The sequence below is a fragment of the Simochromis diagramma genome, unplaced genomic scaffold, assembly GCF_900408965.1.
Source record: "Simochromis diagramma unplaced genomic scaffold, fSimDia1.1 OVJJ01000325.1, whole genome shotgun sequence".
Classification (NCBI taxonomy): domain Eukaryota; kingdom Metazoa; phylum Chordata; class Actinopteri; order Cichliformes; family Cichlidae; genus Simochromis; species Simochromis diagramma.
The window spans coordinates 1,235,231-1,247,459 of record NW_024387291.1 but is presented as its reverse complement, the minus strand read 5'-3'; the positions used below and the strand labels follow the sequence as shown (position 1 = coordinate 1,247,459).

The 12,229-nt window shown below is 40.9% G+C and overlaps 2 protein-coding genes across 4 annotated transcripts; one reads left to right on the top strand and one right to left on the bottom strand.

Moving 5' to 3' along the window:
• Positions 1 to 1,788: 1,788 nt before the first annotated feature.
• LOC120716442 (protein CutA homolog) lies at positions 1,789 to 5,564 on the top strand. Of its 3 annotated transcripts, none has more exons than XM_040003987.1 (7): positions 1,789 to 1,899; positions 2,320 to 2,440; positions 2,541 to 2,689; positions 3,278 to 3,337; positions 3,508 to 3,553; positions 4,854 to 4,903; positions 5,055 to 5,564. In XM_040003987.1, exons 2-7 carry the CDS (start codon positions 2,378 to 2,380, stop codon positions 5,152 to 5,154), a joined length of 468 nt encoding a protein of 155 aa, XP_039859921.1. In that variant the 5' UTR covers positions 1,789 to 1,899; positions 2,320 to 2,377; the 3' UTR covers positions 5,155 to 5,564. The 3 variants fall into 3 exon arrangements, with proteins under 3 accessions (XP_039859921.1, XP_039859924.1, XP_039859922.1); XM_040003988.1 differs by having other exon boundaries at positions 1,838 to 1,899; positions 2,375 to 2,440; XM_040003990.1 differs by lacking the exon at positions 2,320 to 2,440 and having other exon boundaries at positions 1,836 to 1,899.
• Positions 5,565 to 5,663: 99 nt separating this feature from the next.
• Positions 5,664 to 8,496, bottom strand: LOC120716441 (somatostatin receptor type 3-like). Its single transcript, XM_040003986.1, has 2 exons — positions 8,154 to 8,496; positions 5,664 to 8,003 (listed from the first exon to the last, which is right to left on the bottom strand). Exon 2 carries the CDS (start codon positions 7,929 to 7,931, stop codon positions 7,332 to 7,334), a length of 600 nt encoding a protein of 199 aa, XP_039859920.1. The 5' UTR covers positions 7,932 to 8,003; positions 8,154 to 8,496; the 3' UTR covers positions 5,664 to 7,331.
• Positions 8,497 to 12,229: the final 3,733 nt, after the last annotated feature.

Genomic DNA, 12,229 nt, shown 5'->3' with positions numbered 1-12,229 from the left:
GTGTGCATGTCAAGTGCGTGTGCATGGGTAAGAGCCTGCGTGTGTGGATATTCAGTGGACACGTGCGACAGGCTTGTCTTCTTCTTTAATCAAGAATGGGGGTGAAGGCAGGCGAAGTGTGAAGTAGGTGGTGAATATTATCAAAGAGACTGGCCCTTCTGTCATCCGCACAGAAACAACGCAACAAGCACAAATAACACACACATGGAGCAAACACAATTTGTGTGCACAATCGCAGACATTGCTGGCACCCTGTTGACAGGGCTTGATTTATTGTGCGTGTGTGTGTGTGTGTTATAACTACCAGAGCTGATCATAAACAATACTGCTGTCTGCTGAATAAAAGCTGCCATCATATGGCTGCCTGCTGCCATTGCATGTCTGATCGTTTCACACAAGTCTAGATTTTGGAATATTTGCGTGTGTGTATGTTACATACATGAGCAGCTGCTTAAAATTTCATGTTTCTGTCTGATGTTTTAAAAAAAGACACAAATCATGAAAAATTGGAAATTTTACAGCAAAGTAAAATAAACTACACCTTCCCAAAAAATTACATCTAAATTAAAGGTAATGAAAAAACTGCACATAAAAATGACATATGCTTTATGTGTGATTAAAAAATAGAAATGTCATTGACTTAAACATGCTTTTTGCCAATTTCAGATAATCTGGCAGGTTTTTTTGTTTGTTTGTTTGTTTGTTTGTTTGTTTGCCAAATCCCAAAGTTAAGTTATTGAAGTTTAAGTCCAGGTATTTTTTTAAAATAAAAAGTCCATATGTAATTGCCTTTTGCAGTTTCCTGATTGACTGACTTTTGTTGCGGGGCACTTCCTGTACTTTAGCGTTTTAGCATGATGTGCACTTAAGCAAACAATGCAAAACCATGGAACTATAAAATGAGCTTAGTGTAAATTTAGCTCTATGAGGATTTTTGACAAATACACAATTTTTGCAGTGTTGAATCTGCACATCACCACAGTGGATTTTAAATGAAACAATCAATTGCAGATTGCAGATGTTCAGCATTAATTCAAGGGTCTAACAAAAGTATTGCTTTAAGAGTTTAGGAATTACATCCACTTTTTGAAACCAGGTTTTCAGAGGTTCAGATGCAACTGGCCAAACGAACATAATTTTAAATGTGATTTTTTTTTATATATATACTTAAATAAAAATCAGTCAATCAAACATCATCACATGCTGTGTTTCCTACCTTGTGATGCTCTGCCAGGCCTTCACATATTTGAGGGTCTCTCTGCTTCTCTTCTTTCTTCAGTGACTGTAACTCTGTTGGGTTGAGACCAAGTGACTGACTTTGTCACTGAAGAATACTCAATTTCTTTGCCTTAAAAAGCTCTTCTATTGCTTTTGCAGTATTCTTTGGGTCATTATCCATTTGAACTGTGAAACAGCATCTACATGAATCTGAGCAGAGTATAGCCCTGTACACTTCACAATTCATAAAGCTACTTCTATGAGCAGTCAAATAATCAATAAACACTATTATTTCATGGAACAAAACCTGAACAGCCATCATCTGACAGTTAAACTGCTTGCCATGCAACAGTCATGTGGATATAATACAAGCATTCACTGGGGTAAATGCTTGTGTGTGAGTGTTAGATAAAACCAATGTGTTTGTAAATGATGAAATTAAACTTATAAGATAGTAGAAATTATAGAAAAGTAACTAATTAGAAATTATTATTTATTTATTTTCCCGAAATTCAGAAAAAAAAATTAATAAATGCAGAAATGTGAATTTGAATTCCAATTCCGTCTAGTCCGCTGTCACGCAACATACATGTCAGGGGCTTTTATTTTGAAAGGTAGGGACAGGAAGGTTTACAGGAGGTTTCCTGTAGGGGTTGGGCAGTGACAGACTGCGGTTAGAAGGTAAGTTGCAAGGAATTTACATTATAGCAACACTTTGCAATCCAGCTGAACAACTTATCAGAGAGTTTTAGTGAGTCTGCCGTGCCGTGTTGCTCTTTCACACACTCACGAGCTTCTGCCGACGCCCAGCAGCTAACAGCTAACTGTGGTTACTAGCAGTGCAATGCTAAACACAACTCACCTGCAAGTTCAAACCCTAAGCATCACAAGCGTGCAGTGTCACTGTGTAATATTTTAAACAAATATATACGTTTGGAGAACCGGCTGCAGCATTTCTACAGCCCGTTCTCTTAAACTATGGTCTGATTTGTTGAGTGGAGCATGTTGAATGCGAAAGTGTGGAAGTTAACAGAGACTTTCATGGTGTTTGCATGGTGTGACAAGCTGCTTCAAGTACTAACCTTATGTAACTCTGTTTAGACACATTACAACAAAGGGGAAAAAAGCCTAAGCTTCGTGTGTCTCACCTGCTCAGGCAATGCGCATTGGTTTGCCCACAGCAGAGACACTACAGGGTGGATCCTTAAAAGCTTTGCTTTTGGTGAGTGTGCGATTTCCTCTAACACTTGGCTCATCAAGTTAGGTAAAATGAAAAAAAAAAACCGTGCTTTGCTCTAACGTTTATTCATTTCTCTTGTCAGACAGTGCTCCTGAGCCTGTTTATGTTCCAGCTGCTGAGGACCGTGGGACTGAGGGCCTTCTCCATGGCATCTGAGACGTACACATCAGGCACACACTCTGCTGCCTTTGTCACCTGTCCTAATGACACAGTTGCTAGAGATTTAGCCAGGTGATTCAAATGGCACAATAACAGTTCTGTTTATAATATATGCACACTAGACACTTTATTAGGTACACCTTACAAGTACTCGGTTGGACCTGTTTTTTTGGCAATAATTGAACAAGCTGCTGGAAACATTCTTCAGAGATTTTGGCCTGTGTTGACGAGATGGTTGCTGCAGAACATTCGTGCAAATTTCCTGGTCCACCACTTTCCAAAGGTGTTCTACTGGATCGATAGCTTGTGAATGTGGAGGCCACTTGTGTACATTGAACTCACCGTCACCTGTTCAGTAAAACCATCTTGAGATGATTTGAGGTTTGTGATGCAGTTTGTTGCCATCAGGTTTCATGAAGGGTCTGAAATGGTCAGCTACAATATTCAGGCAGGCTGTGATGTTTAAACCATTTCTTTTTGAAGCCAAGTGCTCCAGAGTATATCCCCCACACTATTAGACCACCACTAGTCTGAACCATTGATACAAGGCAGGATGGATCCTTGCACAAATGTGCATGTTCAAGTAAAAAGTTGCTGGATACAAGGACCATGAGATGTTTTTCATCTGTGCTCATTTCATTCTTTTATTCTTTCTCACAGGGGTATTGTGGAAAAGAAGCTAGCAGCTTGTGTCAACATTGTCCCAGCGATCAAATCTATGTATGTTTCACATTAGCTATTCTTTAGTATCATGTTGCACTGAGCTTTCTTTGCCAGTGTTGTTTTTTGTAAATTATAGACTATATTTATACTGTTCTAACTAGCAGAGGTCTTCCTGCCTTTGAAGCTAGTACTTAATAACCAAAAATAATTGTGTGCTTTTCCTTCAGATATGAATGGCAGGGGAAGATTGAGGAGGACAATGAGGTGCTTCTGGTGAGTGCTTTCTGGGTACTGTTATATATTGCCTAGATGCAGCTAAAATCCATTTGTATGTCTTGGGGGCAAAATGTAATGCAAGACTGTTATTATTTCAGATCCTATTATGGATATAGATTAATTTATTAGTGAAATAATTTAAAAGAAAAAATTCCTAATTTACAGAAGTATTTAGACCCTTTGATGTGATGCTCCAAGTTGTTGTCCGATTTCTAAAGTCTTGAGTGCTCCCCACAGCAAGCAGCATCGGTAATTGTGAGATGGAAGACGTTAAGAACCACAGAGACTCTTCCAAGAGTGAAATCAGTCACAAAATCATGTTGGTACTTGGTTACAGGGGCGATCAAGACTCTGTCCCTCCAACAGAGTTTCAGAAGACCTCAGGAGAGAATTGTGAAACCTTTTGAAAGGTGGCTCAACTGAGCTCCAACAGTTAGTTTTGTTTTTTGTTTTTTTTGGTTGAGTAGTTCAATGGAAAACAATATAAGTAAATGCTATTATCTAAACTTCAACCAAACGATTTGTAAGAGCAAAACCAAAAAAGACAAACTCTAATATTTTTTGCATTTAAGTCCAAATTCTGTTACCGGTGAACACAAAGCACTGATTATTGGCTACGGTACCATCCCTGCGATGTAGCATGGTGGTGGTAGCATCATGCTCCGGGAATACTTCACAGCAAACAGGGATGGGAGATGTATCACAATCGGGGAGAATGAAAGCTACTAAATAAACAGAGGTCCTTGAAGTAAACCTGCTGCAGAATGGGACGTGAAGGAGGGGCAATGGTTCAAAAAAGTAATCCGAGACACTTCTAGAGTAACTTGAGGACAGAAAATTGAACCTGGAAATAAGATTATTCTATAGAAGAGCTATAGTTTTTAAGCTTAGGTTGTGACTAAATGACTGTCAATATGAGCTGTTAGTAGATAGACTCGGTCCTACTTTCTGTAGTCACTGTTAGAGGGAACAGCACTGATAATCATTCTCAGCTGTGGGCAACATTTCAGTATTTAATATAAATATTTTTTAAAGCAAGTAAGTCGTGAATGCACCTGTGAAGACAGCAGTGAATGGCAGTACTGCTTTGCAACATGTTTTAAAATGTGCAGAGGCAGGTTTCAGGATAGATCCCATTATTTGTCTGCTTACTGTGACATATTAGGTCATGGTCTCTTAGAACATGGCAAACTATATTTTAAACTGTTCAGCATGAGCTTTCTCCTTCATGAAGTTGATTAAATGGAAAGGTAGTATGTCTGAAGTCCTGTTTGACACAGTGTCTTTCCAAATCTAGATGATCAAAACAAGAAGTTCCAAGGTACCCGCTCTTGCTGAATATGTCCGGTAAGTTTGTTTTAATATTCAACACATAAAACAGATTGCACTAGAACATTGCATTCATCATTTGCTCCATTATGTCATGATTCATGCAGTCACAGTTTTAAGTACTGGCTTTTCTCTGTTTATTTGACTCATAATGGATTGTCCTCCACAGCTCTAACCATCCCTATGAGGTGGCTGAGGTCATCAGCCTGCCTATTGACCAGGGTAACCCGCCTTACCTTAAGTGGATTGGAGACATTGTTCCTGAGTAAAGGTGGACAGTTAGATTAGTGGAAGAATTTTGGGATAATTGATGGATGTAAAAAAAATTATATAATACAAAAGTTCATTATTTTCAAACACACCCCCGTTACAAAAAACCTGTCCAGATTTGTAATTATTATTACAAACTGCATTAAATGTTGGGATTAAAAACATGTTCTGAAATATTTGCAATGCTTCTTTCTCCTAGCAATGAGCTGAGGCTTGTAAATAACCGCCTTCCCTCTAGTATGTGGACCTCTAGAGGGCAGCAATGTTTTGTCCTTTTTCAAAGTTAAACTGGTGCAGAATTTAACTTTGTCTCGGTGAACCCTGAAATGTTTAATGTGAACAGACATCTGTTACATCTGTTATGTCTTTAATTAATTTTGCATTGTGAAATAAAGCCAACGGTTTTTCATTGGTTTTAAGCATTTTTTTGGTGAGCACGTTATGACGGCGTGACACTTACATACATGCTACATACATATGTTAGGCACATACTATATACATGTCCATATGTTGTGAAGTAAGTTACATGACTTTTTTTTTTCATACAATACCTTTTCTTTCTTTTTTTTAAACATTCTAGGTGGTTACAGTAAACATTTATTTAGCCTACTGTCACTACTTGGCTTTAATACTTCACCATAGCATTAAAAACATCACTGATAATACAAAGTTCTGATAGTGGAAAAAAGACTTAAACAAGACGTAAAACACCAAGATCACAATAAATGACAAAACGTCCTAATTTTTCAATGTGACTCAGTTTCTTTACACTAACTAACACTGTGTAATGCTGAAAACTATGCTGCTCATTATGCTAAAGTTAAAGGAACACTTTAATCAAAGTACAACATGAGGTTTTAAACTTGTGGGATATTGATCTGGTTAGTTAAGCAACAGAGGGGGTTGTTCATCAGTTTCAGCTGCTTTGGTGTTAATAAAATTAACAACAGGTGCACTAGAGGGGTAACAATGAGGCAGGCACAAAAACAGGAATCTCGTCTTTGCGGACTGTTTTTCACTGGTTTTGCACCTGGAAAGTGTCAGTGTCACTACTGGTAGCATGAGGTGATACCTGGACCTAACAGAGATGCAGTCCAGCTCCTTCATGATGGCACAGTGGGTGTGGGGAGACATAACCATGGAGGGATGCACAGACCTCTACAGACTAAGCAACAGCACCCTGACTGCCATTAGGTATCAGGATGAAATCCTTGGACCCACTGTCAGCCCCCACGCTGCTGCAGTAGGTCCTGGGTTCCTCTTGCAGTGAGAGTATGCAGGCAGTTTCCTGACAGAATTAATACTCTTGACTGGTCCTATGCTTGGCAGAGCCTTTGAATTCAGTCCTCTGTAGGCTGATAATTTCCATCAATTGATATGGTATTCTTTATCTCTAACACGTTACCCAGTCCTTATCAGCTGAGATCTGATGTGCTTTCAAAGTGTTCCTTTATTTTTGAGCACTCTAAATATATAGCTTTACAAAATTAACAAAAATTGCACTTTAACTTATTAAACTCATTAAACATTCAAAGTTGAATAAAAATCACAATTAATGTAGAGATTTTTAACAACAGTCTATTTAGGTCACTAGCAAGTATATTTATTATTGCACTTGTTCTTAAGCTGCGACCTAAAGCATGGTTTTAGTTAACCTTAAAAAAGAAAAGTAATTGGTTGATCTCCACGCATATACGCTAATTCAGGTGAAAATGATGCACACAAGCCTGACTGAGAGGCGTGTTTTCTGAAAACAGTGCTAATTATCTTTGTGGGCTGCTCTCAAAAGCCAACACAATAAAAGTAAACAGCTGACATTTTTTCATTCCACAGTGGGTCATTAGTCTTGTGGTTTCCCACTGGGGCATGATTCATTTAGTGCATTAGCCATTTCAGCACAAGAAGTTTCAGAAGTAACAGTCTGGTTCAAAATAACAGCAATACTTACAAACAGTGGTCATTCAGGCATCTTTGTGTGTTTGTTGTGTCCTTCAGGTTTTATTGTGCCTGCCGCTATAGTTTCTCATGGTTAGATTAAGTTGTTACCCTTTTAATTTGTGGCAAAACACTTGCATTAATGATGCCAGACTGTTACCATAAACTGGTATTAAAACCAACTTCAAAGACGCTGTAATACAGCAGGTACCCAAATCCACTGAAAATGGGCAAATTTCTGTTACAGGTAGCTGATATCAAGCACAGAGTTTTGGTCCAGGAATTCTTCAGGTGACCTACTTCTCTTACTGGCCAAAGAGGACACTCCCTCAGCAGGATCAAAGCTTGCACCCTGGTCACGTGTACCCCTCTGTGTGACCTGTGTCCTTGAGTCCTCTTTTACTCCGTTCTGATTCCCATTCTGTGATGTCTTACAGATTTCTCTCATCTGTATGGCACCTTCTATCCCACCTATTTCCTCCTCTTCTTCATTTCTACTACTTTCTTTCCCATGCACGTGAGTGATTCCCTCACTTATTTGCTGTCGGAGAACAATGCCGCCCCACTCCTCCGTGGGCCTCTGGGCCTCGATGCCGGTTCTGTCGTTGCTGTTCACTCTGCGCGACGTGCGGCACAGCGCCTTCCTGAAGCCCCTCTTGAAGTTGTCAGACAGAAATCCGTAGAGTATGGGGTTGGCGCAGCTGTTGGCATATGAAAGAACAACAACAAAGAAGTAGAGGCCCCTGAAGTCTCGAGGCAGGACCACAAGGAGGTTGAGAATGTTGAGAACATAGAATGGCAGCCAGCAGAAGATGAACACCGCCACAACAACAACTACCATCCGGGTGATTTTACGCTCTGACTTCTTGCGTCTGGAGGATGTGGCCTGTGCCCGTTTTCCAACACTTCTTACCTTTAAAGGAGAGGAAAGCAAATACCCTCAATTTAAAAACAGGTTAATGAGAAAGTCTGTCCAAAATGTATGCAGGCTCATATGAAACTGATAACACAAATTTTTGCAGATACAGATGTTTTTTTTACAGAAAGAAAGAGACTAGTGTACCAGATTAATCCTGTTTTCTGGCCTGTCCGAGGTCTACCCCGCCCTTTGCCTAATGAGAGCTGGGATAGGCTTCAGCCTCCTTAATGACCCAGTAGTTAAAAAGATGGATGGACAGATGGAGGAATGGATGGATGATTAGATGGATGGATTTCCTGAAATAGAAAAGTCACTGAAATAACGTAAACTGTCAAACAGTACACAACTATGACAAACAGACAACACTATCTGAGATCCTGCTGGTGGTTAGGGAGGATAAATGGTAAATGGCCTGTATTTGTATAGCGCTTTACTAGTCCCTAAGGACCCCAAAGCGCTTTACACATTCAGTCATCCACCCATTCACACACACACTGGTGATGGCAAGCCACAGCCACCCTGGGGTGCACTGACAGAGGCGAGGCTGCCGGACACTGGCGCCACCGGGCCCTCTGACCAGTAGGCAATGGGTGAAGTGTCTTGCCCAAGGACACAACGACCGAGACTGTCCAAGCCGGGGCTCAAACCGGCAACCTTACGGCGAACTCCCAACTCTTGAGCCACGATCGCCCCATATACATGATTCTGTTTGTTGTTTAAACATATTTATAGAGTTAAGAGTTCAGATTGCTGGAAGAACAACATTCACGCAGTCTGATTGCTGTTTTTCTCCCAAAATGTAGAAACACCTGCTAACCATGGCACACTCTGCTTTTCCATTAGGTCTGTGCAAATACTACTTAAGTACACTCATCCTCCTGTGCCATTAGTGATATTAACAGAGTGTAGTCCATTTACGTTGGACTTCAGCATCTACGCACATGTTGGCAGATTTTCTGAGTAATGTAAGTTTAGGAGGACGTCACTGTGGAGAGGAGTGAGGTTCTTTTTTTTAAACAAAAATAACCGAGACAGAGTTTTAGTGTGGAAGGAGCCATTATGTTCCCAAAGTTCATTTATGTTTCCCACAGATGCAGCAACATGATTCACAATGAGTCAACATGAGCAATGTTAATCATGACTGCAAAAAGATTAGCAACTGTGAAAGTGGAAGATGAAAAGTTATAACCTTGTTTACATATAAACAAGTTACAGTAACAGTGTATACACACACTCATGCAGATACCGATCAGGGATAACATTATGACCACAGGCCACAGGTCCCTCTTTTGATACCAAAACAGCCCTGAAGCATGGACTCCACTGGAGCCCTGAAGGTGTGCTGTATCTGCAACAAGATTCTAGCAACAGATCCTTTAAGTTCTGGAAGTTGCGAGGTGGGGCCTCGGAGCTTCTCAACCATAAACATGTTGTTGTACTCTTTAAACCAGTCCTGAAACATGTTTGCTTTGCTGAAAGAGGGCACAGCTATAGAGGCCATGTATTTCTGTTGCTCCATGGTTCAGTTCTGATGCTCATGTGCCCATTTTTGGTGCTTTCATGAATGCACAGAGGTCAGCACGGGCACCCTGACTGGTCTGCAGCTATGCAGCCTCATGCGCTGCACATGACCCTGTTGCTGGTTCACCACTGCTCCTTCCTTGGACCACTTTTGATAGATACTACTGCAAGCCGGGAACCCCCCACAAGAGCTGCAGTTTAAGGGATGGGTACCGGTATCTGGTGCCATGATGGCACCGGTTCTGACATAAACGGTAGTAACCAGACCGAAAAGCAGCGCACATTTCGGTGCTTTTTTTTCCTGAGCTGTGATACACTTCTAGCCAATCATTTTACGTTTCCGAGGATAGTAGGCGGAGCCAGGTACGTACGTTCTGTTAGAGCAGAGCTACAGATTAAAAATGCCCAAGGCGAAGCGGTCAAAAGTATGGATGTACTTCACAGCAAAATATGCAAACTCAGCAGCAACAAGTGCTTTAAGCTGATACTGTGATACTGTCAAAGGAGGTAACACCTCAAATCCGATGAAACACCTGGCGACGCATAGCGTTTTTTTTAAAAGCCCAGAAATGCGCCGTATGATAGCTTGCTGCGAGACCTCACACCGAGCGCATCTACTGTGCGTGGGTTGCCTGTTATCTGACCCGGAGTTAGCAATATCCCCCAAAAACCCCGAAGAGGAGAGTCCTGGCCCCTAGCCCTGCCAGTGTAGCAGAAATGATGAGGATGATGATGGCAGCAGCAGCCGTTCTTCTCTGCGTGAGTAGCTTAATGTTAGTGTGTAATTTACGTTGCGTAGGCTAACCACGTTATTACATTAATGCATGTAAGGTGAATTAGCAAACATCATCATAGCTACATGCAGCTGTCTTCTTGTTTGATGGCAGATACTCCCTTCACCCTGGCCAAAAAGGCTAAAATGACCAAAGAAAAAGTGGAAAACAGTTAAACATGAGAGGTTTTGGACAAAGTTTGTGTTTTTCCATTGTTTAAGCACTGCTTCCAGCCAAGAGTGATACCATATATGCCCCATAGCTGCAGAAAAGGCTAACATTGTTATCTTTTTACAAAAAACCAGCTGAACATGAGAGGTTTTTGGACCAATTTTGTGTTCTCCATTCTTTAAGCACCGGTTTGAGCACCGGCACCGTTTCAAAAGTACCGATTTGGCACCGGTATCGGATAAAACCTAAACGATACCCATCCCTATTGCAGACTCACTCAAATCCCTGTGCTCGCCCATTTTTCTGCTTCTAACTCATAAACTTGGACTACAAAATGTTCAGTTGCTCCCTAATATGTCCCACCCACTAACAGGTGGGACAAGAAATAATCAGTGTTATTCACTTCACCTATCAGTGATCATAATATTAAGCCTCATTGGTGTATACTGTTAAAATTAGATACTCATGTTAAACATGGCCCAAATTTGTAAACCTTGTGGCCAATGCATGTGCAAGTAATCGCTGTGCACAGTGAGGTTTAGGACAGTGTTTACTGCTTGTTTATCTGTGTAATATGTGGGGACATCGTTAATATGGTCATCTCATGCTCACAGCTCTGGCTGTGAACACAGCCATCGCCTGCTCTTTCAACCTGTTTATAATGAACAGAAGAAAGCTGGCTTAAAGTGAGGGTGGCTGTTATAACCCTAGCAGGCTCCCACAGGTTCAGCTGCCGCCCATTTCTCCTGAGGAGCCAGTGTATAGCTGGATACAAGCTTGTGAAGAGCTCCTCGGTGTACGCCAGTGTCAGTACTGTGGTGACCTTAGGTGTTTGTTTCCCAGCCTGCAGAGGCTTGTGTAGTGATGTGCTTTGACGATGAGTTTAGCGCTGTGTTTGAGCTAGTAGTGAGCAGCCAGTGCCCTATGTGAGAGTGAAGTTTTTCTTTGATTAACCATTTCTTGTCTTTTCAGCAGATTCTAGTCTGTTGACATCCTTTGTTGGAGTGATATAACAGTATAGTTGACTCGTTATCTCTCCCCTGAACTTATCATTGTTAATCCCCTCATCCCCTAGCCCTTTCCTGAGGGTGTAAGAGAGGCCTTAAAGGAAATGGCTTGTTTTAGACAGTGGATGAACAGTTAAATGTCAATCAAGTACATCAACATTAGTTGACTGAAGCCACAATACTCTTAAAACAGTTTGCAGCTGAAATCGGTTTACTTGTGGATTCTAGTTTGATTTAAGTTGGCCATGACACTAATGTTGCGGTGTTTTAATCAACAATAAAAGGCTCCTACTTCACTATTGCCCATCTGAGTTAGACTATGTAATATTTTTAGAAAAGAGCATTGAATAGACTACACTTTTTCAAAAATGTCTCCAACTTCCTCCTTTATCTTAAAAACTCAAATTATTTCAGTGTTAAAAAAAAAAAGTTTTTGGAGGTTTTTTTGAATTTGCGCTTGTTTTTTGCTTTCACTTTGCAACGTGTGAACTGTGTATAGAGAGCGACAGCACTGATCTGTGAGTGATGATAATTTGTGCACCAATTCCTCTGACATCGTCTTAATCGTTAGCTTACATGCAAACAGACAAGTGAAACTCCCGCAGCAAGCTTAAACATGTGAGGTTGATCGCGCAGAGAATCGCTGAGCTATGTGAGTGCATGTGTAAAAGCAGCACGATATATATTTTAGTTCTGCTGAGCCAAATAAGACAGGTCGGGGTGAAGAAGTGACAGCCAAAGAAAGCTT